Source organism: Aspergillus steynii (assembly GCF_002849105.1).
Source record: "Aspergillus steynii IBT 23096 chromosome Unknown P170scaffold_9, whole genome shotgun sequence".
NCBI classification, from domain to species: domain Eukaryota; kingdom Fungi; phylum Ascomycota; class Eurotiomycetes; order Eurotiales; family Aspergillaceae; genus Aspergillus; species Aspergillus steynii.
In genome coordinates this window covers 1,581,212-1,604,118 of record NW_020194406.1, presented here as the reverse complement: position 1 = coordinate 1,604,118, position 22,907 = coordinate 1,581,212, and the positions used below count along the sequence as shown (strand labels likewise).

The 22,907-nt window shown below is 49.2% G+C and overlaps 6 protein-coding genes across 6 annotated transcripts; 5 read left to right on the top strand and 1 right to left on the bottom strand.

Moving 5' to 3' along the window:
- Nucleotides 1–601: 601 nt before the first annotated feature.
- On the top strand, nt 602–4,398 carry P170DRAFT_368440 (inositol polyphosphate kinase VIP1; the record flags this gene model as incomplete). Its single annotated transcript, XM_024844861.1, has 3 exons — nt 602–2,918; nt 2,975–4,262; nt 4,335–4,398. The coding sequence occupies 3 exons, from the start codon at nt 602–604 to the stop codon at nt 4,396–4,398; spliced, it is 3,669 nt and encodes a 1,222-aa protein (XP_024699974.1).
- A 370-nt stretch (nt 4,399–4,768) lies between these two features.
- On the top strand, nt 4,769–6,360 carry P170DRAFT_440921 (diacylglycerol/lipid kinase family protein). The gene has a single exon (XM_024850189.1). The coding sequence runs from the start codon at nt 4,836–4,838 to the stop codon at nt 6,240–6,242; it is 1,407 nt and encodes a 468-aa protein (XP_024699973.1). The 5' UTR covers nt 4,769–4,835; the 3' UTR covers nt 6,243–6,360.
- Nucleotides 6,361–6,567: 207 nt separating this feature from the next.
- Nucleotides 6,568–10,177, top strand: P170DRAFT_393150 (lipase ROG1 family protein). Its single transcript, XM_024846008.1, has 3 exons — nt 6,568–6,887; nt 6,951–7,826; nt 7,894–10,177. The coding sequence occupies exons 1-3, from the start codon at nt 6,697–6,699 to the stop codon at nt 9,821–9,823; spliced, it is 2,997 nt and encodes a 998-aa protein (XP_024699972.1). The 5' UTR covers nt 6,568–6,696; the 3' UTR covers nt 9,824–10,177.
- A 229-nt stretch (nt 10,178–10,406) lies between these two features.
- Nucleotides 10,407–12,036, top strand: P170DRAFT_440918 (protein HGH1). Its single transcript, XM_024850188.1, has 5 exons — nt 10,407–10,500; nt 10,608–10,653; nt 10,769–10,872; nt 10,939–11,052; nt 11,147–12,036. The coding sequence occupies exons 1-5, from the start codon at nt 10,480–10,482 to the stop codon at nt 11,957–11,959; spliced, it is 1,098 nt and encodes a 365-aa protein (XP_024699971.1). The 5' UTR covers nt 10,407–10,479; the 3' UTR covers nt 11,960–12,036.
- Nucleotides 12,037–12,292: 256 nt separating this feature from the next.
- On the top strand, nt 12,293–14,977 carry P170DRAFT_417508 (transcription factor IIF subunit TFG1). Its single transcript, XM_024847172.1, has 4 exons — nt 12,293–13,798; nt 13,856–14,158; nt 14,209–14,452; nt 14,531–14,977. Exons 1-4 carry the CDS (start codon nt 12,461–12,463, stop codon nt 14,773–14,775), a joined length of 2,130 nt encoding a protein of 709 aa, XP_024699970.1. The 5' UTR covers nt 12,293–12,460; the 3' UTR covers nt 14,776–14,977.
- Nucleotides 14,718–21,616, bottom strand: P170DRAFT_440916 (tetrafunctional fatty acid synthase subunit FAS1). Its single transcript, XM_024850187.1, has 3 exons — nt 21,477–21,616; nt 15,589–21,399; nt 14,718–15,535 (listed from the first exon to the last, which is right to left on the bottom strand). The coding sequence occupies exons 2-3, from the start codon at nt 21,379–21,381 to the stop codon at nt 15,095–15,097; spliced, it is 6,234 nt and encodes a 2,077-aa protein (XP_024699969.1). The 5' UTR covers nt 21,382–21,399; nt 21,477–21,616; the 3' UTR covers nt 14,718–15,094.
- Nucleotides 21,617–22,907: the final 1,291 nt, after the last annotated feature.

The window sequence follows — 22,907 nt, the reverse complement described above, 5'->3', positions numbered from 1 at the left end:
ATATCTAGTACCCAGGTATTTTAGGTAGGTATGTACCTACGGTAGGTATGTACAGTACATGTCCATAGGTAGGTACTTAGGTAGTATTTACATACTCCGTACATACTTTGAGTACTACCGCCCAGCGGTGCCATTGACTTGCGTCATCTTCAGGATATACTAATAGTAGATTTCTTAATTCTTAACAGGTATATTATAATCTGTATGGAACATATGAAACTGCTATGATGGTAGCATCATCATCGTCATCATCATCGTCATCATGTCTTGCCTTACCGTCTGTTCCACTACTTTGAGTTTTGCACTCTGTTGAACTCACGGCCCTAAGGAGGTAGGTAGTTATCGGACTGCCGTCGCCGCCCTCCCCCACACCTCATCTCCCAAAACCAAGTTCGATCAAATACGTGACCAACTGCGTTCTACTCCAAGCCCGGCACACCATCGCCTAACGGTTAATGCTGATCTCGAGTATCGGCTACTGTTATTCAAGCACTTTGATCGCCTCATGGATTCTGGTCGCGATCGTCACCATGGCCATGACGCCTCCGCCAGTTGCTCCGAAGGTGATGTAGAAAACAATACCGCTCCTCATTCGAATCCCATGCCAGAGCGTTCGGACAAATCTCCTTTCAGTCTACTTTATGATTCCGCGGCATCTATTTCTTTAAAGGGGAATTCATATGGACTACAGCCCAATCAATCCAAGACGTCTAGATCCGACGCGCTCGAGAATCAAATTGCCGCTGGTCGAGGCACTCATTCCTCTACTCGTTCTTCCAGTCGTGCCCCCCGTCGATTAAGTGGAAGTACAGCCACTAGCTCCGTCAGTGAAGCGGAGTATACGTCTCCGTCTATTGGAAAAATTGGTGTCTGTGCCCTAGATGTCAAAGCGCGCAGCAAGCCAAGTCAGAATATCCTCACACGCCTTCAGTCCAAGGGTGGGTTTGAGGTGATAGTATTTGGTGACAAGGTCATCCTCGATGAGGCCGTAGAGAATTGGCCTGTATGCGACTTTCTCATTGCGTTTTTCTCCGATGGATTCCCATTGGATAAGGCTATTGCCTATGCACGGTTACGAAAACCGTTCTGTGTCAATGACTTGCCCATGCAGAAGGTTCTGTGGGATAGACGTCTTTGCTTGAGGATATTAGACCACATGAATGTCCCAACACCAAAAAGACTGGAGGTTAATCGAGATGGTGGACCAATCCTGGAGTCTTCAGACCTCGCCCAACACGTACATAAGCTCACGGGCATCAAGCTCGAGGGCCCTGAGGATGGTACTGGGGGGGGCGCTTCAAAAACGAGGAGTGTCGCATTATCGGACGATGGGGATTCTCTTATAGTTGATGGCAAACCTTTCAGGAAACCATTTGTTGAAAAGCCCGTGAATGGAGAGGACCATAACATTCATATATACTTCCCTAATGATCAGCAGTACGGCGGTGGTGGAAGAAGGCTCTTCCGAAAAATCGGTAACAAGAGCTCTGAATACGATCCAGATCTTGTTGTTCCCAGGTCTGTCAATGAAGACGGCACAAGCTACATTTATGAACAGTTTCTGAGAGTGGACAATTCAGAGGATGTCAAGGCATATACAGTGGGACCAGATTTTTGTCACGCCGAGACTCGGAAATCACCTGTGGTGGATGGGCTTGTTCGCCGAAACACTCATGGCAAGGAATTGAGGTATATTACGCAGCTGAGCAAGGAGGAAGCCGCAATTGCCTCCAAGATATCCAATGGATTTGGTCAAAGAATCTGTGGATTTGACATGCTTCGAGTTGGAGAGAGAAGCTATGTGATCGACGTCAACGGCTGGAGCTTTGTCAAAGATAACAATGACTATTACGACAGATGTGCTAGTATTCTTAAAGAAGCCTTTCTGAACGAAAAGCACCGACGTGAAGGGAACCAGGAGCAGACCGAAACATTTACTCCCGATACTGGCCATCCCTGGAGATATTCAGTATCCCACAGGCACACTTTAAGGACACTGCTTAAATCCCCAAGCGCATCAAAGATTCATGGAAACACACCAGGTCACCAAACTTCCGAGCCGTCAGATTCTTCTGGCTTGTTGGCGCCTTCCTCCACTACTGAGGCTCGCGATCATGTGTCTAGCCACAATGCCTCATCTATGCATGAGAAACATTCAGCGTCGAGCACCTACGTTTCCCCACCCAGTGCTTCACCAGTCATGTCGATAAATCTAAACGAGGGGGCTCCACCTCCACCTCCTGCTTCCAAACATTCCTGGAAACTGAAAGGCATGGTGGCAGTTATTCGCCATGCAGACCGCACACCTAAACAAAAGTTCAAGTTTACGTTTCACAGCCAACCGTTCATTGACCTGCTCAAAGGGCACCAGGAAGAGGTGGTTATCAAAGGAGAAGCAGCCTTGGCTAGTGTGTCCGATGCTGTCAGAGTCGCGATGAAGAATGGACTCGAAGATATGGATAAACTTAAATTGCTACGCACATCTCTGCAGAAGAAGGGAGGCTGGCCTGGAACAAAGGTGCAGATCAAGCCGATGTTTCGTAAGAAGGAATCCGAAAAACCATGCGGACAAGACTTGCTAGCGAACCAGATGGCACACACCGACAACACTGAGGATGACACTACGTGCCCTACTCCCATTGAGACGCCATCAGGGACCAAGGACACGAGCAGATCTCAAACACGAAGCGATTCAATATCTGGTGCAACGTTTTCAAGGTTTTCCGCAGCCGAGAATGACCTTGTCCTGGATAAACTTCAACTTGTTATCAAATGGGGAGGGGAGCCTACACATGCAGCACGCTATCAGTCCCAAGATCTGGGGCTTAATATGCGCGATGATCTGAAATTGATGAATAAAGAGGCTCTAAACAACGTCCGCATATTTACCAGTTCTGAGCGAAGGGTGAGCACCAGCGGTAAGTTTGATATCCCTAGCTTGCGCTCTGAACTGCAAACTAAACAGGCAATGCAGCTCAAATCTGGGCTTGTTCTTTTCTTGACCAAAAGGAGCTCCCGGAAGATTTCATACAAGTACGCAAGGATCTTCTGGACGATTCCAACGCAGCTAAGGACCACATGGACAAGGTCAAAAAGAAGTTGAAGCTGCTTCTACGAGAGGGCTCCGCGCCGTCGCAGTTTACCTGGCCCAAAGACAATATCCCCGAGCCATCGGTTGTCCTAGCCACAGTTGTCGAACTCATGAAGTTCCATCGCGACGTCATGAGACACAATTTCCAAAGACTTGAAAAACCGCCGCATCATGTCACGGAATCAGATGACTTTGAGGACCCTGCCTTGTCGGACATGCACACAGAAAATCCTGCCCTCGCTTCGATTCAAGGGCGGTGGTGTACTGGCGAAGACCCAACTTTATTCAAGGAAAGATGGGAGAAGCTATTCGCCGAGTTTTGTGACACCGAAAAGGTCGATCCCAGTAAACTCTCTGAGCTCTATGATAGTATGAAATTTGACGCCCTTCATAATCGACCTTTTCTGGAATGGGTTTTCATGCCACCTGACGGCGAAGAAGTTGATGCCATCGAGGATAATAAACCTAGCAGCGAAGGAGCAAGTCATGAAAGGGGCGAGGAAGTCCCCGACAACTCTACCCTCGCTCGTCGACTTGGATTGAAAAAGAGAATGCACGCGTTTGAATCAATGCCCCATTTCAGAGTACTCGATGATACTTATGATCACTATTTCAAGTTATATCCGGGATCAAGCTCCACGAAAGCCAAATTGGATGGAAGACTCTCTAAGCTGAGGGAGCTATACAAACTGGCAAAGGTCCTTTTTGACTATGTCACTCCCCAGGAATATGGCATCACAGACACCGAGAAGCTAGAGATCGGCTTACTAACGTCTCTGCCTCTTCTCCAAGAGGTTGTGAGGGATCTCGAAGAGGTGCAGGCCTCGCAGGATGCCAAATCCTTTTTCTACTTCACAAAGGAGTCCCATATCTACACTCTTCTAAATTGCATCCTGGAGGGTGGGATACAGACCAAGATAGCAAGAACGGCTATTCCTGAGCTGGACTACTTGTCTCAGATTTGCTTTGAACTTTATGAGGCTAAGGACTGCGAATCGTCAACGAACTCCTACTCGATTCGTATTTCAATCAGCCCCGGGTGTCATGCTTTTGATCCTCTGGATGTCCAGCTTGACTCCAGGCACGCGATTGGCTGCGCCCCAAGACGAAGTTTGACTGCTCACCAGGATTGGAAAGAGGTCATCGAAACACTCAAGGCAAAATTTGACACGTAAGTAATCCATATATAGGTACCTTGTCTGTTATGGATGAACCAGGCTGCTAATCTAAGCTTTTGTCTCAGTGTGAAACTACCGCAGACATTCATCGCAGTAAATTTAAGTGACAAGCATGTGTCTAATTATTAGAATGCTTCTTCTTGATGCCACGAAGGACCTTATGGTGGACAGATACATAACCTCTCATTGCGGCCCATGGAGTACGGTCACTTGAATGACAGGGGGGGGGTGAGAGATGTCAGTAGTACAGAGTAGCTGTCGGAAATTAAGCAGGACGTGTCATAGACCTGTACATACACATATTGCTGTCTCTTTCTCTCGTATGTCCCGACGTATTCTTTTAGGTGGACAAAGCTATCTGCTAGCATCTATCTAATATACTGGGCAGTCCATGCATAGGCCGAATACAATGCAAAATGCCGTACCCGCGTATAGGGAAGAACCCCGCCCGGTGTAGTTTTCTTCGCGTGATTACGCTGCTCTATCATCTCATAAGCTTGACCGACTCCCCCACACTCAACCATCAACCATCGACGGCAGCAGGCATATCTTTTCGCACATCCGGAATGATGGCTCTCAACCGTTTTCAAACCAACGATTGCTTCTACTACAACACCACTGATAACTATATCCAGTGCCATGATTCCCGTCAGAGAGAAATAAGGATCGCCACTGATGATATAGTATGCATAATCCCCAAACACGAGACTATCGGAAATGGCTATACCATGCTGTTTCTCGGGCGAAGACCCCGGGGTGCCAGTGGTGATCTCCAGGATGATTGCGAGCGTCTGGAGTCGGTTCTGTTTAGCTCTTTGCCACCGGAGCTACTCTCACTCCACCTGTGCGAGTCTGTTCCTTGTCACCTCCAGACCTGCGGTTGTGAGACAAGAGAGGTACATGTCATACTATCTACTCTTTCAGGAACGGGGAGGGCCAAACACATCTACCACCATGTCTTACAGCCTCTTCTCCGGCATTTTGGATTGACTGATTACGATGTTCACGAAACAGACTCGCCGTACACAATCACCGATCTGTGCAGGTCCAGGTTTATCTTGAATGCCGAGTCTGGAGTTGCGCAGACGATTATTCTTCTCTCCGGGGACGGTGGTCTGACCGATATTGTCGATACCTTTCACACTGCCCTGAAAACACCTTCATATCCTCCTACGATTGCTCTGATCCCGGCAGGCACAGGGAATGCAATGGCAAGCTCGGTTGGAATCGCCTCTCGGCCAGTTTCAGCGTTGGTGACCCTGCTGCGAGGAACGCCTAAGCCTATACCCGTCTTCAGCGCTACATTTTCACCCGGCGCCCAGTACATTACTGGGAAGGGTCGTTCTCGGGCTCATATCGCTGATAAGTCGACGAATGAAAGCCTTCCCCCGAGAATATATGGGGCCGTGGTTATCAGTTGGGGTATGCACGCAGCATTGGTAGCTGATAGTGACACTGTGGAGTATCGCAGATTTGGAGCTGATAGGTTCAAAATGGCTGCAAAGGAACTTCTTTTCCCGTCGGGTGGTGCTGAGACACATAAGTACACTGGTACGGTTACCTTCACGAGGGGCGACAGTCAAAACGAGGGCGAGCGCGTGGAAACCATGGAAACCAGGGAGCACATGTATTTGTTGGTGACTCTGGTTCCAAGGCTGGAAGAGACCTTCGTGATCTCTCCGGAATCGAAGCCACTGGACGGCTGTCTTCGAATGGTTCATTTCGGCCCGTTACCCCCGCAGCATGCCATGCAACTGATGAGCCACGCCTATCGCGAAGGTCAACATGTAAAAGAGGACCAGGTTTACTATTCCGAGATTACGAGGCTTAGGATTGATTTCGACGAGAAGGATGAGAAATGGAGACGGGTGTGCATTGATGGCAAGATCGTTGTTGTCGAAGAGGAGGGCTGGGTTGAGGTGAACACAGGCAATAGATGTGCATTAAACTTATTAGTACCTTCGGACATGTAACTGTGTCATTGTCCGTTGGGCAATACATATAATCATGAAGAGCGAGAGTAGCAAGCACTTGGGAACTTGTCCTTTACATGTTGCCACGCCTGTGAAAGCAGTCGCATTGACGAGAAATTACATTGTCACTGTACCGGGTAGAAAGCCAAAGGATGGGATCGATAGACATCGTGGACTGTTAGGTTTAAGTTTCGACTATGTAGTGTCGATCAACGAGGCATAATACCTCCCTAGTATATACGCTACAGCGTACTAGGCATGCGGCCGGGTCAATAATAGCACCTGACTACATGCGGCCGGGCTGCCGTCGCTACCCACCTCAGCACGCATGCATCGGTCGCGAGGAATCGACCCCAAGGCCAGGGTGAAATTGCTTCAGTACAGCGCCCACGGCCCAGTGGCTTGATGACCCCCCAATCTACTTCTATGATGGAATGCTTCACAATTCAAATCGATGCTTCTCAATCCAACACTTTATTCTGCGTCTCAAACACCAGACCGGGGACACTTTCCACTTGACAAACCGAATCAATACAGATTCCTCGGGGCTCAAGGGTGGCGTGCGGTCCGCAGAAACGTCGAGCAGGCAGCTGAAATGCTGTTAATCCATCAGGCTGGTAGTGTTCGAGTGGGTGAGGTAGTTAGGTTTGTACATGTCTCCCCCCTTTTCACCGCTGCTTAATTGTAGACTGACCCTCCCTCAAATAGATACACCATCACATACACACCGGCAGCTGAGAAAATTCACCCCCTTCCAGAAAAACTGTTCGTCAAAGTGAAGAACACATCTGCAATTCCCCTGCGAGCGGCTTATCTTCATGGTCCCTACACCTTGTACGCATCTTGCTACCCCTCTACGTTTGACCCCAACGTCAAATCTCCCCAGCAAGATACCGACGAAACCCCACAGTTTGAGCCGTATCTCAAAGCAGGAGGAAACTGGGATGCGGTCATCAATGTTCCGCAGAACACTCCGATAAACAACAAAGCTGGGCTCACTTCATCCGAGCCCGTGACATGGGTCGTGGAGATAATATCCCAGGTAATTTTTTCAAGCACCGCGTCTGTCAATTTTGAACTCTTGGTAGGCCGCGACAAGAAGTCCACGGAGCTCCCCCCTACAGGAGGTTTATCAACCGACGGATATCGCGCAGCTCAACTACGCGACCATTGGTCGTCTCGATCAAAGGGCAAACAAGTGCACGCCTCCAAAGGCGTGCATTCCGATTCCATTACATTACTTGTCGATGATACCGCGAGTCTATGGAATTTCCCCTCTTTTCCAGGCTCCCCAGAAGAACAAAAAGAAGGAAAGGAGAAGAGATCAAGCCAGGATTCTCCAGCACCGCATGCTGAGTCTTCAGCAAATGTGGACAACCCTGCCAGCTCGGCCCAGTACGGCCAATGCAAAAAAAAAATCCACCTTGTCATACTAACGCATGGATTACATAGCAACCTTGGTGCAGATATGCTTTATCTCAAAGAAAGCATCGATACTGCAGCCAGAAACACGAGAGACTGTGCTAAAGACCGACATCGAAGGCATGGAAATAAGACTGACGAGAGCAGGACTCCACGTGATGAGTAAGTTGATTGTTTCGTCGGGCGCTTTGATTATCCACGACTGTCACTAACAGAGTATTACGACCAGGCGTTCTGGCAATTGCGCTAATGGAAGCTCCAAGACAGCGAGTTGCAATGGAGCTGATGACGACGTCGAGCAGGTTATAGTTAGAGGCTTCCCTGGAAACGCTGTCCGCACCGAACGTGGGATTCAATATCTCGGCAAGCGTCTCGCAAAATATGTTCTTTTAATGACATATCCTGACCAACCACATCTACCCGGCAGATCTGCGAGCACAAAGTCCCTTTCAAAGTCTCATTCGACCTGGAAGAATGCAGTCGAAGAGCCTTCCATAGATGGCCCCAGATCCGACAGCTCAATGGGGCTTCCTGATAGCAAAAGCCATGCTTATAAAATAACTAGCATCAGCTTCATTGGACATTCGCTCGGTGGTCTGATTCAAACATATGCTATTGCGTATATTCAAAAACACTATCCCGGCTTCTTTGATGCTATCAAACCTGTCAACTTTGTCGCTCTCGCCACACCATTTCTAGGTCTCAGCAATGAAAATCCCATGTACGTTAGATTTGCATTGGATCTGGGCCTTGTCGGTCGCACTGGTCAAGATTTAGGGCTCAGCTGGACCGCACCGCGAGTGAGAAGTGGATGGGAAGCCATGATCGGTGGCAAGGGAGACTCCACGAAGCCGCACCAACACGCAAACGCTGGCTCTAAGCCTTTGCTTAGGATCCTACCGTGTGGTCCGGCTCATGACATTCTATCCAAATTTCAGAACCGGACGGTCTATTCCAATGTCGTTAATGATGGGATAGTTCCATTACGGACCTCTTGTCTGCTATTCCTCGACTGGAAAGGACTGGACCGAGTTGAGAAGGCCAGGCGAGGAAACGGCATTGTCGGCACAATGGCTGAATGGGGATGGGCTGAGCTAACCGGTGCTAATTCCAAATCTCCGCAAACCACGCGTTCTATTGCAGACTTCAGACAAAGAAACCCCCCACCCAAAGGCGAGAAATCAGCAACGGCAGTCGACACGCACGATGCCATAGGCCATGGCGTTTTAGGGACCCCTAATGCCAGTCAAACCCCAAATAAGTATCCTGAAGCAAATATACCTGCCGTGGGAGCTATGCCAAAGGTTGAGTCAACGCAGCTCTTTCCACATGGCTCACTGGGCAACATTTTCTCCATGTTTCGGCCCAAAGGTAAAGTAACCACCACCGCCACCGGATACAAGCAAACAAAGATATATAAACGCAGTCAAACACTACCCCCCGGTGATGTCCTTGAAGGAGTATCATCTTCTGGTCTGTTTCGTCGCGAGAGTCTTGCTCGCGACGGTCCTCCCGAAGAATCAGGATCTTATACGCCTCCAAAAACCACGTTATTTGAATCTGCTAGTGATCTCCTCATGCCGCCTCTCCCTCCAGTCGAGTTCATAGTTGATCCCGAGTCGAGAGCTCGGACCATTTTCCATGACCGTTTATATCGTCCCGAGGACATCCCACCTCCTCTTCCGACCAAGCGCCGCACTTTGACATTCGGTTCTTCGCAAAGTAAACCAGGACCACAATCATCTTCATTACAGGATCCTCAAATTGACACCGATTATGGCGAGGCTGAACCCGAGCGCGGACTCAAAGTCGAGGAGAAAATCGCGAGAGCATACCATCGTAACTTATCCTGGAGGAAAGTACTTGTGCGACTTGAGCCCGATGCGCACAATAACATCATTGTTAGACGAATGTTCACAAATGCATACGGATGGCCGGTGGTAAAGCACCTTGTTGATACCCATTTCGGGTGCACCTCGATGACCGATGATGTTTCCAACTATGACATGGAGACGGCCGATCCACCTCCGGAAGCAATTGATGAACACCAGTCGGGTGTCCTCAATACTGGAAGTCCCGCTGAAGTTGGCCATTCCAGAGATTTACTTGATGACACTGCTATCAATATCCAGGGCCAGCCCCACGAATTTACAGTCTAGGCCTGGATACGAAGCACACCGGTCAGTCAGGCAGAGAACGAACACCATAGATCTTTAGAAACCGTTATCTCTTTAGTCGATCACTCAACCGCACGAGATCCTTCTACAAGCATGCAGGAGGACCCCGGCCTTGGAAATACTTACAACAGCCATGGCTCTAATGTTTCCGAATCGAGACCCGGGAAGGTGGTTTAAATCTGTAAATGAATGGCAATCTAAACAAGAGCATCGTCGCATTCTGTACGGTCAATAGTATACTATATGTTGCAAGTCATCAGCCTTGTTCGAGTGTTGTGGCCTTACTATTTGTCAGCGGTTTTTTTTTGGAGGGGGTTGTAGTTAGCTATATTTGTGGAGGTAAATACTACTAAAGAATTGATAATTCCAGGCTGCCTGTAAGAATAGGTATGACCCGTGATGGCTTCATTCGCATCGGGAATCAAAAACAGTTTGCCCTGATAGTGTGCAGCCACTGCTGTAGATGCTGCAACGGAAGAATCCCGGCGAGTGACATCAGAGGGCCTTCCCCACCACTAACGGCGGGGTATTCTTTTCTTTTCTTTTTTTTTTTTTTACCCCTTCCCTTGCGGAAAAAAAGAACTGCAACCTTCAATACCTTGCGCAGTCGGATCCATCAATCAGCAACTATTTATACAATGCCGACGGAATTAGAAGAGGTAAGCCGAGAATATGTTTTCTCCCCTTGTCTTTTCCTAATCATCGCCCAAATACCTAGCGACTGCCTGCAGGAATGGACCGGAGGCTCATTTGCTGCTCTCTCTAGTTGGTTGAATTCCTCCATCATGGCAACACTCAAATAAGGCAAATTGGTACCGCCCACCATTCCAGAAGCCCCCTATGCCTTCCGTGATCATCCGCAAGAAGTTCAAACCCAACAAAGCAGCATAGGAATAAATAGTAACTGTTCTGTTATTCACTTTTAAGCATGCGAAAACCTTGTCGGCTTCTCAAAATCCGAGCCCGGCCTATTCAAACGCCACCAGCTTTTGCCAGTGCGTGATCTGAAGCTCTTGGTCCGAGACTACACAGTAAGTTCTTTGAAGAATACCGAGTTTGCGGGTTCCCGTATTTACTAATCCTTGCCTGTCATATAGCCAATCGCAAAGAATGCCCTGACAATACTTATCAATCTTTCAGCCGACGAAGAGATATTGGCCAATCTCGCAAATGATGACGCCTTCGTGGATACCCTCCTCGTCAAACTGACTGTTAGTCCTCCTGGCCAGAGGCCACTCCCCATTTCCAACGATGGCAAAAACAGCATGCCCTAGAACAACATTTGTACTGATACGAATGGTGCAGAATGTCAACGAGCCAAACGCAGATGACGTCTCGATGTTGATTGCCAACCTTGCAAAGTCTAGCAAGATAAACAGGCTTCTTACACTGAAGCGGAAAACCCCCGAGTCTGTGTCCAGCTCCGCCTTTGCCATCGATCAACTGATGGATTGTTTTGTGAAAGGCGCAGAAGGTGCTCTGAACAAACGCGCTAATTTTGATTACCTGTCATATCTATTTGCCGATCTCTCGAAATCTGAAGAGGGCCGGGCCTATTTTACATCGAGACAAGATTATGATGGTGTTGTACCAGTCACCAAGCTGATCGTGTTTACAGAACACAATAGTACGGTACGGAGAAAAGGAGTTGCGTCAACTATCAAGAACGTCGCATTCGACATTCCTTTCCATTCTGTGCTTCTCTCCGAGGACGACGCCAACATCCTACCGTATATTCTCTTGCCCATTGCTGGGCCAGAGGAGTTTGTCGATGAAGAGTCCATGGACATGCTAGCGGACCTACAATTGCTCCCGCCGGACAAAAAGAGAGACAGCGACAGCAGCATTATAGTCACCCATCTTGAAACTCTTTTGTTGCTGACAACCACGCGCGAGGGACGAAACATCATGAGGGCAATTAAGGTCTACCCTATTATCCGCGAGTGTCATCTCCACGTCGACGACGAGGATGTTCGAGAAGCCTGTGACAGGCTGGTTCAGGTTTTGATGCGCGAGGAACAGGGTGAAGACAGCACAGATGCGCTGCAGGAAAACGCCACCAATACAAATGACAGGCGGCAAGATGATGAGGACGAGAAGGTCGTGGAGCTGTTTTAAGTGGACAATGATTATACATTAACATTATATCTACCATCGGAAATCATTGAGATGGAATGTGTATGTGCAGAGATGAGACCATTATATGTCATGGGGCTGTATGTTGTAAACCGATTAGTGTAACCAAGTGAGCCGGCCAGGGATAAAAAAAAAGAAGTTGTTGAAAGGCTACCACCTACGGAGTAGGTTGGCTCGGCTGTGAATCAACAAAAAAGCCAGGTGAAGACAAAGAACATTCCCGCATTGATCAACTGGAGGGTCAGATTATGTAAGCAACGGCTTCGAATCCACCTTCAACCAACCGTTTGATTACCGGGGCACCTCAAAGCTGAAGCTCAACTCATCCACCTTCTTTCGTCTTTTCTTTTCCTTTCCCTCCTTTTCTTCTAGCCGGACGAACACAAATCCTTCCTTTGCTCGAGGGAACGCTGCACTTCCCAGCCACCGGAAAACCCCGGGTTTTGCGAATCCATACGGCGCGCGGTTCGCCTCAGGTGTATCATGACTACCCCTACAAGCAATCCGAATTCACGGACGCCAGCTGGCTCAAGTGGTGCTCCACCAATGAGGATCCGTCGCCCAAGGGTGGCAGATCCTCTCGTACGGCCGAGGAAGAAGCCTACTGTTACCAAGCCAGCTGGGAATGGTCCACTCTCGAAACCATTTCCGGCGCGAGCAACTGGATCTATTCCCCCACCTGCCACTCACACTGACAAGGGCAAGCCCCAGCCTCCATCAAACACTCTGTCGGCGAATGGATTCAGCGGTCCTCTGTTATCCGAGACCTACAAAGATTATCCCCTTGTCACTACCAAGCGAGCATTCCGAGAGGGCCTAAAGCACCATATTGCCAGATTCGCGTCGAAGAAGACGGTTGACCCCCGCGATGAAACCCAGTTTACCCGACCTGTTCGGCTTCAGCGCCGTGATCCACGGGCAAAGTCACATGCGGTAGGCGCGGACAAGGGCATGCAAAGAGGTCCTGTTGAGTTCGGCAACCAAGTGGATGATGCCGAACGTGAAGAGCTGGAGGCTAGGAAAGCGGCGCGAGAGAAAGAACGTGCCGAAAACCTGGCCCAAATAGCGCCCTCTATTGGATCTACGGCGAAGAGAGCGAACGCCCCCAAACAGAAGACACAACAGGTTTCAAAAACAGACATGACTCCTGAAGAGATAGCCAGGACACGAATCAAGTACGAAGAGGCATTGCCGTGGCACTTGGAGGATTTTGACAACAAAAACATCTGGGTCGGTAACTATGAGGCCGCCTTATCAGAAACCCACGCAATATTCGTGCCGGACGCTGGAAAAATGAGAATGATACCAGTTGAGAAGTGGTACAGATTTAGTGCCAAAAACCAATTTAAGGCTCTTACCATAGAGGAGGCGGAGAAATTTATGGCGAAGAAGGTGAAAGATCCGAGATGGTTTATGGAGAAGCAGCAGGAGCAAGCTCAGCGAAAGGAATTGGAGCAATTCGCCAAGCAGCGGAAAGTATACGCTGGCAAACAAGGCACCACAGGTGGCGCCGAAGGCTTAGAAGCTGGTGAGATGGATTTCGAAGAAGACAGGTTTGCTGACGATGAGGAGCATGATGATTTATTCAACGAGGATGAGGAAGCGAAGGCTGCCGAAAAAAGAATCAAACAGGATCAACTGAAGGCCAACGTGTTTGATTTGAAACAAGAAAAGGAATACGAAGAAGAGGAATTGCGAGAGAGGAAGGAAAAAGAGGCTCGCCGAGTCCAGGGTAAGAAAGTCAGGAAAGCACTGCAGAAGAGAGAAAAGAACTACGACTATAGCAGTGGGTCTGATGTTAACCCCTACTCCGATGAGGAGGTAAGCCCCCACCATTTCCATCCTTTGACTGATATTATGCTAATACTTGCAACGTAGAGCACCGATGAAAGTGAAGCCGAGCGGGTTAAGGAGGAAGAGCGAAAGGCCGAGGAGGAGAAGAACAAAAAGGATCCCGCGACTTCTTCAAAGGGTGGAAACACACCATCAGGTCGCCCCAAGCATGCTGACCCTCTCAAGAAAGGCTCAGCTACTGCGACACGGAGACGACTCGGGTCACCCAACGTTTCTGACGCGAGTGGGACGGATACTTCGCGCAAAAAGGGGAAATCCAAGCATGCTCAGCCTACACCTCAGCCTAGTTCTCGCCCCATGTCTCCAATGGCATCGTCGACCGCCCCTGTGAGTCCCAAAGTCTAAAACTCTTAGGACTAGTAGCTGATGTGTTCCAGGTTAGCAAGAAGCGTGTTCGAAACGGACCAGGCGGTGGCGCTGGATCCACCAGCGATGTAGACCCCGGTGCAGGCTCGGGAGCTGAGATGAGCGAAAGTGGAAAGACTAAGAAACTTAAGCTTAATCCTCCCTCTCTGGCCTCTCGTGGTGGAACACCACAGGGGTCGCGAGCATCCAGTCCAACACCTCTGGCTAACCGAAGTTTCTCGGGAAGTCGGGTTAGTAGTCCAGAACCACTAAAAGGTACTTATTTGCAGACCAGGAGTTTGCTACTAAGCAACCCCCCCTTTTCTCAAAAATCTAACCGACTAACGTATACAGGTCAAATTCGCGTGTCTACTCCGGGGCTTTCGAATAGTCAAGCCTTTCCCTCACCTGCAGAGATCCATGCCGCTATCCCACAATCTGGCATTTTGAGCAGCGACCTGCTGAAGATATTCCGCCCTCGCATTGGAGATTCCAAGGAAAATCACCGGCGATTTATAGCGATTGTGAAGGATGTCGGTGTTTATGGAAAAGAGGATCGTCTTTTACGGCCCGGTGCTCTGAAAGAAGGTGGAGAATAAAGGTCAAATCGCGTCAATGCTGCTCATCCTTGAGATACCTAGAATGCTTTGTTTTCGATTTTCGTTCGCCCACCCCCAAATGAGGATTGTGGTAAAGTGACCTTTGGTCTGGAAGAATTAATGTAAATTGAATAGTGAAATTGAAATGTAAAAACACTTCTCAACACCGGGCGCTAAGACAAAGTATTTTATAGCAAACATGGAGAAGCATGATGTCAAGAAAAAAGATAAAACGAAAAATAAACACGAGAAACGCAACTGGAATGCACACTAGGACATTGGACGTAAAGCCAGATTCTCGAATTGTTCCCATTTTCCTTTACTCAAATTTCTCCCAGTTTGCCAAGATATGGGCAATACGAGGCGAGTTTGTAAGCCTGTAGACATCTTCAAAGTATTCCTTCGTGATCTCGAATGGGCGAGCTGTCACGTTCGGAATGTACTTTCCAATCAACTTGCTAGGGTCGATGGTAGTCCGGTTGATCTTCTTCAATAAGAACGACCGGAAGGGTTTCACACCAGAGCGGAGGAAAGTGCTGTGGAAAGGAACATCAATTCCTTTGAGGGGAATTGTTGCGAAGCCTCTTTCAAGAGAAATAGGAGTAGGCTTGGACTCCGTTTGCTTGACACACTCATGGATGATGTTGACAAGATGAGCCTTGACGTCTTCTAGCGACATACTTTGCATGAGAGCAGGGATGTCGATGTTTTGGGCCTTCAAATAGTTAAGAAGGTTGGTGAGGCAGTCAAGAGCTCGTAACTGTATGAGAGTTAGTGGGAGGTTCATAGGCTCCGCGGGACTAGTAGACTTACATCACCAGCAGCAACATATTGCATGTTTGCCACGTTGTAGTTGACAATTTCCAAGAGCCAGCCCGTTTGCTCGGAGATGTTTTCAACCACATATTGCAAAGCCTGCTCGTTGAAACTTTTGGAAATGCGACTTGGATTGACAGCGCACATCGAATAGTTCGATCGACCTTGCTCATCTCGCTCCACAGCAACTTGCATAGTCAAACCTCGGTAGAAAACAACGGAAACCAAACTCTCAATTGGCATGACATCAGCCAGGGCAGCCAGAGCCGAATATTCGCCGAGCGAGTGACCCGCAAAACTACTATCTCTCTGAACGAGGCCTTTGGCGCGCATGTCTTCGAAGCTTGCCTTTTCCATCAAAGTAAGAGCCGGTTGCGTGAACTGGGTTGCAGAAAGAAGTCCCGACGGCGACCGGTAGGTGTAAGAGGATGTAGTCTCATCGACCTCTTTGAAGATCTTCTCAGACTTGATTGTCCCATCCGCATTCACAGATTCGAAAGTCATGGACATGTAGTTCTGGCGAATAGCCTTACCACGTGGACCACCGAAATAGACAGTAAGCTCCTTGGGGTTGTTCTTCACAATGTCAATTATCGAGAGTCCATAGTTCTCGATGAAATGACGATCCGCTCGATCCCAAACCTCACGAGCAACGGGGCTGCTACCATAAAGCTCCATCCCCATACCTTGCTCCTGTGAGCCTTGTCCCGTGAACACATAGGAAGTGACGGGCTGCTCAACCTCAGCTTCGCCCAGAAGAACTTTGTCCTCGGTTTCTTTGTTGCTAGCCTCAACCTTGATGATTTTACGGCCAGCAATCATACCGACATGTTGTAGTTTGACCGTAATCATGTCATTAGGCAAGACCATACCGACCAGGGACACATGGAATCCACGCACACGCCCAATGTTATTTTCAGCCGCCCAAGTCTCGACGTAACTGCGCACAGCAGCACTGGTATACATGCCATGGGTAATAGTGCCCGGCAAGTTGGCGTAGCTGGAAAAGACGCGGGAAACATGGATTGGGTTGTAATCGCCAGAGACACGAGCATAGGTCTCATTGGATGTGGGAGCCCGGAGAACCAACGGCGTTTTGCCGCTAAGAGGGATTGGGTTTTCAAAGTAAACAGGCTGCTCAATCGAGTTTCCGTTCCGCTGGAGGTAGTCGATGACGGGGTTTCCGTGGGAAGTGCCGGCCTCATAGTCGACCGAGGCGACTTGAATGATTTCCTTGGTAGGAAGCTCAAGGAGGACCTGTCCGACTGTCTGAACGTGACTGAAAACAGACTTGTTCTTGAACTTGATGAGACTTTGAAGACGGAAAGTCAAGGTTTGGCCAAGGAGCTCGAGATCAGGTTCGTCCATGCGGAACCATTCCTTGGAACGAAGGACAGCCACGTCCCTACTGGAAGCAAGGTGGAGCTGCATAGGAACCTCATCCTTGCGCTGGAAGGTATTTTCGAAATCCACGTAGGCACCTCGGTAAAGGAACTGGCTCGTAACATGCATGATAGGTTTACCGTCCCTTTCAATGGTGCCACAAACTTCCACCATTTTGCCCGAGTCTTGGTTGATGACCGAATTGATCTGCGCCGTGGTATCCAGCACGTCGCCAACCTTAAGTGGCTGTGCCCCAGGGACCATCTTGAATCCGTTCGACAAGTGGACAAGCTTCAGCAAATCTCCATCTATCGTACGAGGGAAGATAGGCTGCGTGATGGCTTTCCAACCCGCAACGATGGCAAAATCCATGGGAGCAAAGACCTCCTTGCCAGGGCGATCAACAAAGGCCTCACCAGTGTTGCCAACAGCATGCACAAAATCAGCGACAGCTTGAGAAGTAATTGTTTCACGACCACCGGAGAAAGTTGCAGTTGTGGGAGTCTCGAAGGGAACATCCTTATTACCGAACCAGACGCGGTAATAAAATTCCTTGATCCGATCGTTGCGACCTTCCATGACCTCTCTGATCGGCGCATAACCCGCCTCAGGGTGATATGTGAACAGGAAACTCAGCGGAACAACACCGGATTCAGCTGTTCTTCCTTCGAACAACGTGAGGCTGATTTGTTGAGTCTCGTTCAATTTCACCTCAATTGTTCGGACCATTTTTCCGGACTGGTAGGGCTCTCTCACGGTGATCGACGTTTTGGAGGGATCGTTAGGGTGTGTGATTTCCACATACATCCCCGACGTGGGAGCGACAAGTCGTTTCATGGGGTTGGACTGGAAACGGTGGCCTTGAACGAAGACGTCGGTGAGGAAGAAGGCATGTCTCCAGGAAAATGATACACCGGCAAGTAGACCCAACCACCTGTCGAGGCTAGGCAGATCTGCTGAAGGGGAGGATGATAACCTATAGGTTACCTTGTTCGAGTCTTCCGCAATTGTTAGGCCTTCGATCTCAGGCTCGTCGATAGTCTCCTTGAGATGACCACCAAAGTATTCAACAGCTGGTATCTTTGTTTCGTCACCGGCATATACATCCTTGACCAAGCTCTGAATGTGCCCCTGGTGAATGCTGTCCAGGATATCCTGCACGGGCTGGTCAATCACATTAGAGAATTTGGCAGCCATTGGACCCTGCAAAATACAAGTCCTTCCAACATCCTGGCCAACAACCGCCTCCAAGTCCTCACTCTGCCACAAAGAGTCTTTCTTGAACCAATATTCGAAGTTATCATCCAAGGAAGGAACAAATGGGACTGGCTTTTGCCCACGTCGTTGACAGAGTAGGAGGAAATGCTGAACGTCTTGAGCGTTGATGAGCTGGGAAGCCGATTCAGGGTAGGCGGCCAAAATATTATCAATCGCTGGGTAAGGGGTGTTGAGCTCCGAGTAATTTTGCAGCAGAGAGGGCTGACCCTCGGAGGCAGTAAATCGCTCCTCGACCCGACGAATGAAATCGCCGGTCAGTCTTTTCAGCGAGTCATCAATCCATCGTGATTCATGGTTGACGTACATGAGATCCACCATGCGATGGACAACCTCAGTGTATGTCATGTCTTCCAAGTCAACGGTTTCGCCGGCCGCATTGCGGCCAAACCACACCTTCTGGAAATCGTCGTTAAGTTTCTGGATGATGTAGTTGCGCTGCTTCTTGAGCTCAGGCACACGCTTAGATTTATCAAGCTTGAAGATCTTCTGGTCCATTTCATGCCAGAATTGAACACCCCTTGTGGCAAGTTTGTGGATCGGTTCGCCCATTTCAGAAAGGACCGTGACCACACCGCCGGCAGAACCGTTGTACGTCTTTTCCCAGTCCTTGTCGTCAAGACCCGGGGCGTCAGCGATGGCCTGCTTGGCATTCTTTGAAGTATGTGCCTCTTTAGCAATCATCATGCGACTGCCGAACAAACAACCGTCGAACGGCATGGGCGGATATCCGAAGCACGATGACCAGGTTCCAGAAAGGTAAGGGTAGGTATCCTCAGAACCACCAAAGCCACTGCCAGCAACAAGAACGATGTTGTCGCAGCGTCGGATGCGGCTGTACATCTGAAGGACGGGTTGGTGGAAATCTTCAAATGAATGGTGACCACCACCCCGACCTCCGGTCCATTGAAGGATAACCGGGAACCTGGGGTTGGCCTTCGCGATATTGATGACTTGCTGGATGGCATCGACAGATCCTGGTTTGAAAGCAATATGCTTTATCCCAAGAGTCTCGATGTACTCATTAGCAACTTCAATAGAAGGGACTCCGGCACCGATGGTGAGACCTTCAATTGGCACACCGTCAGCCCTAAGCTTTCCGATCAGAGGTATCTGCCATGCCATGGCACGAGGATTGACGTAAATCAAGTTGATCGTAATACCACGGCCTGGGGGGATAGCCTTCTCGATCTTGGAAACAGCATCGGTCATCGTCTTGGCATTGTAATAACCACCACCAGCAAGTTCAACGTGGTAACCCGCATTCATGGTCGCAGCAACAAAATCCCAAGGAACCGTGGTTGGTGTCATTCCAGCGACCATGATTGGGGGAATTCCCAGGATTCGGCTCATCTTCGTGTCGACAAAGGTCTGACCAGTCTTGTTCTTTACCAAGCGAGGCCCGTACTCTTTAACCCAGTCTATGGCAAAGTTCACTGAGTGTTCGTCGCGATCGAAGAGCTCTGGTTTGTAGCCAACTTCAGCGTTGGTGCCGTCCATAGCTCCAGCAAGCACAACACGAACACCAGTCCCATCTTTGTTACGGTTCGTGAGCACTCCAAGGCCAGAAATTCCGCCTGGGCCAAAATCAACAATGTGAGTAGCCCCAGAGAAGACGGTTGCCTGCTCCCAATTGACCGCATCGTGAGTGATCATGCGGACCAGCTCAGGGACTATGTTCGCATCACCTAATGTCTTCAAATCGTCGCCACTTTTGGTGCCGTAGACGGGAATGTTCAAGGACTTCGCTGGTATTTCAATGTCTTCCAAATCCTCCAGAATCCGATCGTACGCCGAGGCAAGGTATTGGCTGTGGAAGGGAGCGGTGATGGGAAGAAAACGGTTGACAAATCGGACCTTCCGTTGTGTGAAAGGAACACGATTCTGGTCCAAGCCAGTCGGGGCCTTGACTTTGCGTAGGCGGAGGTTCAAACCGTACAGGGAAAGTGGCGGCCCGGTCACAACAAAGTTGCGAGCACTGTTGACCAAAGAAATAGAGATGTGGCGATCCTCTGGAAGGTGTTCATTGGTGGTATCGATATGCTCCTGGACAGCGGATCTGGGAAGGTCGCGGATCGAAAGCATGGGGGTCGGGTTGCCTTCTCCATTTTCAATGGAATCCTGCAATACGGAGGGAGCAATGGATGTACGTGGATAGGCTTGTTGGCTGCGCAGGCCGATCCAAAACAGCATTGTCAATACATCCTTCGCTGCCTTCTCAAAGCTTTCCCAGGTAGTTGTCGATGCGATTGCTGCAGCAGTAACAATTCCCTGAGAATGACCGGTTGTCCCATTGAACCTCTCCAGAATCTCTCCAGGCTCCCTCCCCAGAACCTTGCAAGTAACCACAAAATGTGCCAGCTGAACCAAGCCGATTAATGGTAAACTCACGGGAGCCGACACCAAATAATCCGTGTCGGGCTGAGAATCGTGATCCTGGAGCCAATGGAGAATATCTAAGCCCTTGGGATACAGCTTGCTGGCTTCGGGCTCGCGCGACAGGGACTGTAGCAATTCAGCCGACGAGGAGATCAAGTCATCCACAAAGGAAGGGTACGTAGAATAAATTTCCCTGAGTTCGTCAAAATATTCTTCGATATTTCCTTGTCCTCCAAAGACGGTGTAAATGCTTGCCTTCTCATCGGAGGCAGCACGGAACAGAGCGGAGTCATAAGGCTTGGTGGGACGACCGGCAGCTGCTCTGCCAGCGTAGTACGCTTCCACAACCGAGATTTTCTTGGCCGTGATCCCCGGGAGCCCGGCGATAACTGCATGGACATCGTTGCCACGCATGAACGCCCGCTCAAATTCATTGAGAGCAAGCTTCAGGACCTCTAAGTATGTTCCCTGCGCATCATCCTCGCCTTCCTCAACCTCGTGGGCGACATGTCCAATGTACCTGGCCACAAGCTCCGCTACCGAGGAAGGCTCGTCGTCTTGGGCAAGCTCATCTGTCGGTTGAGGAAGCGACGCTGTGAAAACATCTTTCAATTGAGAAGCATGGAAGTGAAGAGAAGTCGGCACGAGGAAGGAGAATTCGAGGGATCCATGAGACAGGATCAGTGGGCGCAACGACTGCGATGAGCGTGGAGTGTTGATTCCCGTCTGGGGCCCGGTTGATGTTCCATACATCTTCTCGTGATCTCGTATCTATTGTTCGCTTGGAAGTTGACTTTAGCTTCTCTCTCTTCCTCTTTTTGCTGGGTCCAATGATTTAAGTGACGTACCGGTTTTCGTAAAAATGAATGATCTATCTCTAAAAAAATCTCAATCAAATCCGGGTTTATTGGTCATATGTTGGTCCACCCCTCACCGCGTCTTTTTTCAAAAGGAAAAAAGAAGAGGGGGAAAATAAAGAAAGGAGGGAGAAAAAGAGATTAGACCGATGAGGGTAGAGAAGATGCCTGCGAAATCAGGACTTCAAATGAATAATAGAGTATAATGGGGGAAATTGGAGAAGAAGAAAAAAGGGGTATTACAGCAAGTAAATAATATTAATGTGCACGAAAAAGGACCTGTGGAGGGATTGGGACTGCTATGAAATGATAATGGCCGACAGAGGGGGGAGGGATGAACTGTGCAAAAAAAAAAAAAAAAAAAAAAAGAATTAAAAAAAAGATCAAATAATACCATCCACGCAACGCACCGTATTGGACGGAGCACCTACTGTTGAACTGATGGGCGGAGGAGAAGCCGCACTTTCGGGCTGGTTGAACGAGAAGTGGCCCGATTGGGTATAGTGCCGAGCGGAAACTCCCCAAAGGTCCAAAACGGTTGGGCTGGATCCGGCCGGATGGTAATAATACCTGACATTGGGATGTATTTGCCGGTACACATCTCAGGGTTTTCTGTCGGTGAATGCTACATCCCAACGGGAATAATAGGGTAAGATGCCTTAAGGACAAGGTACTTGCAGCTTCCAGGCCCCAAAGCCATCCACTTCTCAGGTACTGATGCCTAGTAGCTACGGTACGGTAGGTGCCCGGTACCCAAGCTCTATCTTTTCAGCCAGCAAGCACCAATCACCTAGTGACTTGAACATGCCCTAGTCAAAATATAAGCATCTAGGTAGGTACCTCTTCGTAGATACCTACTTTGCGGGGGCAGATAAAGAAACATCCGTCGGAGACAGGCACGATCATTGCAAATATCTGAATCAATGAAGATTTATCTCATCCCCCAAGACCGTTTGGTAGACAAGTACAGAGTACCTATGTACTACCTTACGGTAGGATCCCAAGCTAGATGGCTTCTGATTTGTGGAGTGTTCGGAGGCGGGAGGTGGATTTAGAAGGGGGCAAAAAAAAAAAAAAAAAAAAAAAAAAACTCCAGGCTGCAAATTGATTACAATTCCCGATAAGAGCCAATTTCATTTGGTGAATAACGGATAATTCTCATCGTCGTGAGCCGGTGGTAGAAATCCTGGGAATCCCGGTAAGTACCGTACCTGGGTCGTACCTCCCTAGCTGGGTAGGCCAGTCAGTCCGGAGTACTGGATAGTAATGTACGGTACGTGGGCGTGGACCTAAACTTACTCTACGGCGGTGCTCTTTTCCTCCCGCCCCAACACCCACCAAAAGCTCAGCAACAGGTAGTCTTTCCCATCGGGTAGGTACCCTTGGCTTCTCTCTATCTTCACTTCTACTCTCTTTTGGTAT